Raw genomic sequence first — 4,571 nt, forward strand, 5'->3', positions numbered from 1 at the left:
CATACCTATTAGCTTGTGCAGCCCAAGCTTCCTCCCCAATCAACGACATCCTCTTCCGTTTTCCCAGATCATTTTTAGAGGCAGGCCATTGCAACGGAATTCTGTAATTTTGCGGCACTCGATTCAAACACTGGTGTCTGTCTCCAGAGAGATCGCAATGTCTGTCGTACTCTTCACCATTACTAAATCCAACATCAGCGGGGCCAACATACAGAATTCGATGATTTCTGTAATATTGTGCCTCCTCCTCAGTCCAGACGATGCTTTTTCCTTTCTTCGCCTGTTTTTTTACCTTGCTTTTTCTCCTCTTCCCCTTAATCACTTTTCGATCACGGAGAAAAAAACTTACAGCCACCAATCAGAAATTTTCTGCGCCCCCAGAGAAAGCTTCCCTTCCCCATCGACGACATCCTCCTTCGTTTTTTTTAGCGGCTCCTCTTTCGCCTTCACTAATAAAGCGACCCCCCCAATTTGGCTTTTCTCTCCACCAGGAAAGCGGCCCCTTTCTCTATTGCCTATGGTACCACATGCTTTCAAGCAAAGACCAAACATAACAGCATCTGCAGACACTCCTTCAGCCTACACTCGTGTGAGACAGTTCAGAGCTTCTTCAGCAAGCCCCTGCTCAGTATATCCGACAATTAATGCAGTCCATGAGACTACATTGCGAACTGGCAGCCCATCAAACACTTGGACTGCTTTTGCAAGAGAGTAGCATTTCCCATACATGTCCACCATTGTACTCCCCATGTATAGCTCTTTCTCAAGTCCTCTCCTAGTTATCTCAGAATGTATGCTATGCCCTGTTTCTAAATCTCCTTCTGTGCCACAAGCTTTTAAGCAGAGAATGAATGTGCTGGTATCCGCAAACACACCTTCCAACTGTATCCGCTTGAAGCAAATCAAGACTTCCTCACTAAGCCCGTGTTCAGCATGTGCTACAACCAAAGCCTTCCATGAAACTGTATCTCGAAGCGGTGCTTATCAAACACCCTATGAGCCTCTGCAAGGGAACCACATTTGCTATACATATTTATCAGAGAATTTCCCACAATAAATTCTCTTTCAAATCCCATTTTTGATATCTCACAATGTAAAGATTGGCCTGAGTGCAAGGCTCCTATGCTACCACAAGCTTTCAAGGTGCATAGAAAAGTAGCTCTAGTTGGAACCACACCCTCCTGTTGCATGTCCCTAAAGAGATCCAAGGCAGTGAGACTAAACCCATTTTGAATATATCCTGACATTAAAGCATTCCATGACACTTCATTTCTTTCCAACAAGCCCTTGAAGACTTTATGCGCTTCGTTTAAACTTCCACATTTGACATACATGTCAACCAGAGCATTATTGATTAATTCCTCTTGCTCCAAACCCTCTTCCACATAGAACAAAAGTATAATCACAACAACTAAATATGTACAAAGTATCAAACCCCACACACAACTTTTAGGTGGATTTCACACCACGAAAGCGAAGTCGCATCTTTAGAAGACCTTGATATATGTCAAGATGGAAGATCAATCAAATGAATAATCCAATGTCAGAGATTAAACTCATCATCAAACTAGTTCTAGCATTCAACTCTGAGTCATATATTTTTAATAGTCATACAACAATTCCAGAACTCAATCAATAAATTCTGCTTAGGCTTCAGCATGTCATACAGGTAGAGTGCACCAATAACATTCTTGTAGTCCACTGAAAATAGATTCCTCTCTTTTACAGTGAGCTCAACATCAAGTTTTCAGGGCTAATCCAAGCAGAATAGGATGAATAGGTGGCAATATGTTGTTATGATGGGCTGTTTCTAAAAACCTCCCTTCAAATGCAGAGTCTTTGTCTGGTCAATATTTACTGATGCATTTCCTCTTACCTCTGCACTCTTTAGACGTCACATCTCAACTAGTGGTTGCTTCTTTTGACATGTGAAGAAATGTCCCATCATCAATCTCAGTGGCAAGGAAAGTTTATTCTTTGTTGTCTGCTGTTTGCTTTCGAATAGTAGGCATTGTGACCTGTGAAAGTCTGAGGTATACTTGATAGCAAATGACACACGATTGTCAAAGAATCATGCACAACTCAGATAACCAGTTCTGACAGATGAAGGGTTACCTGTTACATATCACACATACTCCATGATTAAAGAATCTAGATAACTTCAATACTAGATTATGTCCATGTTGGGCAGGTATGTACAGATATACAGAATCTAGTATGAAGTCATGATGATCTATGATGATGCCATGTAGTATTACGAAACGACTTTAGAAAATCAGCTGTAGCCCATAGGCCCGTAACACATGGTTTACATCCTCAGAAGCCAATGCCCATAGGACACATCAAAAAAGATTTCATCTATGCCTTGCCTTGCTAACATGTTTTCTGGGGAAGTTGGTGGCAAAATTCCGGCCGTCCTCCCATTTTTTTCTCCTCAATTAGCTTTCGAAAGTTGCCAAATACACCAGCATACCTGAGATTATGCTCAGATGGAGCAATCTTAGGGAGGGACGATAGAGCTGGTAACTCTGTTGCAGCAGATGCTGCTGGTCCATTCTCTGCTTTCACAGAATCAACTCCAACAGTCTCAATTTTGCATACCTATCAGCCTGTGCAGCCCAAGCTTCCTCCCCAATCAATGACATCCTCTTCCGTTTTCCCAGAGCATTTTTAGAGGCAGGCCATTGCAACGGAATTCTGTAATTTTGCGGCACTCGATTCAAACACTGGTGTCTATCTCCAGAGAGATCGCAATGTATGTCGTACTCTTTACCATTACTAAATCCAACATCAGCGGGCCAGCATACAGAATTCGATGATTTCTGTAATATTGTGCCTCCTCCTCAGTCCAAACGATGCTTTTTCCTTTCTTCGCCTATTTTTTTACCTTGCTTTTTCTCCTCTTCCCCTTAATCACCTTTTCGATCACGGAGAAAAAAACTTACAGTCACCAATCATAAATTTTCTGCGCCCCCAGAGAAAGCTTCCCTTCCCCATCGACGACATCCTCCTTCGTTTTTTTTTAGCGGCTCCTCTTTCGCCTTCACTAATAAAGCGACCCCCCCAATTTGGCTTTTCTCTCCACCAGGAAAGCAGCCCCTTTCTCTATTGCCTGTGGTACCACATGCTTTCAAGCAAAGACCAAATATAACAGCATCTGCAGACACTCCTTCAGCCTGCACTTGTGTGAGACAATTCAGAGCTTCTTCAGTAAGCCCCTGCTCAGTATATCCGGCAATTAATGCAGTCTATGAGACTACATTGCGAACTGGCAGCCCATCAAACACTTGGACTACTTCTGCAAGAGAGTAGCATTTCCCATACATGTCCACCATTGTACTCCCCATGTATAGCTCTTTCTCAAGTCCTCTCCTAGTTATCTCAGAATGTATGCTATGCCCTGTTTCTAAATCTCCTTCTGTGCCACAAGCTTTTAAGCAGAGAATGAATGTGCTGGTATCCACAAACACACCTTCCAGCTGTATCCGCTTGAAGCAAATCAAGACTTCCTCACTAAGTCCGTGTTTAGCATGTGCTGCAACCAAAGCCTTCCATGAAACTGTATCTCGAAGCGGCTGCTTATCAAACACCCTATGAGCCTCTGCAAGGGAACCACATTTGCTATACATATTTATCAGAGAATTTTCCACAATAAATTCTCTTTCAAATCCCATTTTTGATATCTCACAATGTAAAGATTGGCCTGAGTGCAAGGCTCCTATGCTACCACAAGCTTTCAAGGTGCATAGAAAAGTAGCTCTAGTTGGAACCACATCCTCCTGTTGCATGTCCCTAAAGAGATCCAAGGCAGTGAGACTAAACCCATTTTGAATATATCCTGACATTAAAGCATTCCATGACACTTAATTTCTTTCCAGCAAGCCCTTGAAGACTTTATGCGCTTCGTTTAAACTTCCACATTTGACATACATATCAACCAGAGCATTATTGATTAATTCCTCTTGCTCCAAACCCTCTTCCACGTAGAACAAAAGTATAATCACAACAACTAAATATGCACAAAGTATCAAACCCCACATACAACTTTTAGGTGGATTTCACACCTCGAATGCGCAGCAATACGACATCGTGAAAGATTGAATGCTTCAAATAAGACGAGTTGAAATCCAAAGGGAGTTTATCCAGAAATTGCTTAAAAGGTGCAATGGGTTGTGCAAGCATCTCAAGCTGTAGAGGAAAATGGTCTGACAAGGTGTATTGCCGCAACACTTTCATTTCCAGCATCTCAGGAAGAAAAGCATCATCATGTATGATGTACATGCGGTCCAACCACAACCATGTAGATGTATACTGTGCAGAATGAAAAGTAAACCCTGTAGAAGAAGGATGTAGCCATGACCAGAGATCTTGCTTAAGTATGCCAAGAGCAAATGCATTCCACACACGGCTTTCTGAAGTATCCATCACCGAATGCTCTGATGTGGACTGCGAAGGATCAACACACATATTAAAATCCCCCATCAAGAAACCTCGTTTGCCAAGTGACAAGGAGGTTTGCAAAGTATTCCAAAGATCCCAGTAGTATAAAGGGTCATTTGGAGCATAGAGCC

General features: G+C 42.3%; 1 protein-coding gene across 1 annotated transcript; it reads right to left on the minus strand.

Annotated features, from left to right (window-relative positions):
- Window positions 1–345: 345 nt before the first annotated feature.
- Window positions 346–3,674, minus strand: LOC148014530 (pentatricopeptide repeat-containing protein At4g18520, chloroplastic-like). Its single transcript, XM_087666560.1, has 6 exons — window positions 3,261–3,674; window positions 3,113–3,218; window positions 2,474–2,558; window positions 1,178–1,314; window positions 597–938; window positions 346–515 (listed from the first exon to the last, which is right to left on the minus strand). Exons 1-6 carry the CDS (start codon window positions 3,672–3,674, stop codon window positions 346–348), a joined length of 1,254 nt encoding a protein of 417 aa, XP_087522686.1.
- Between the last annotated feature and the right edge of the window lie 897 nt (window positions 3,675–4,571).

The sequence above is a fragment of the Lygodium microphyllum genome, chromosome 25, assembly GCF_053477565.2.
Source record: "Lygodium microphyllum isolate KBCC chromosome 25, Lygodium_microphyllum_v1.1.10, whole genome shotgun sequence".
In the NCBI taxonomy this organism is placed as follows: domain Eukaryota; kingdom Viridiplantae; phylum Streptophyta; class Polypodiopsida; order Schizaeales; family Lygodiaceae; genus Lygodium; species Lygodium microphyllum.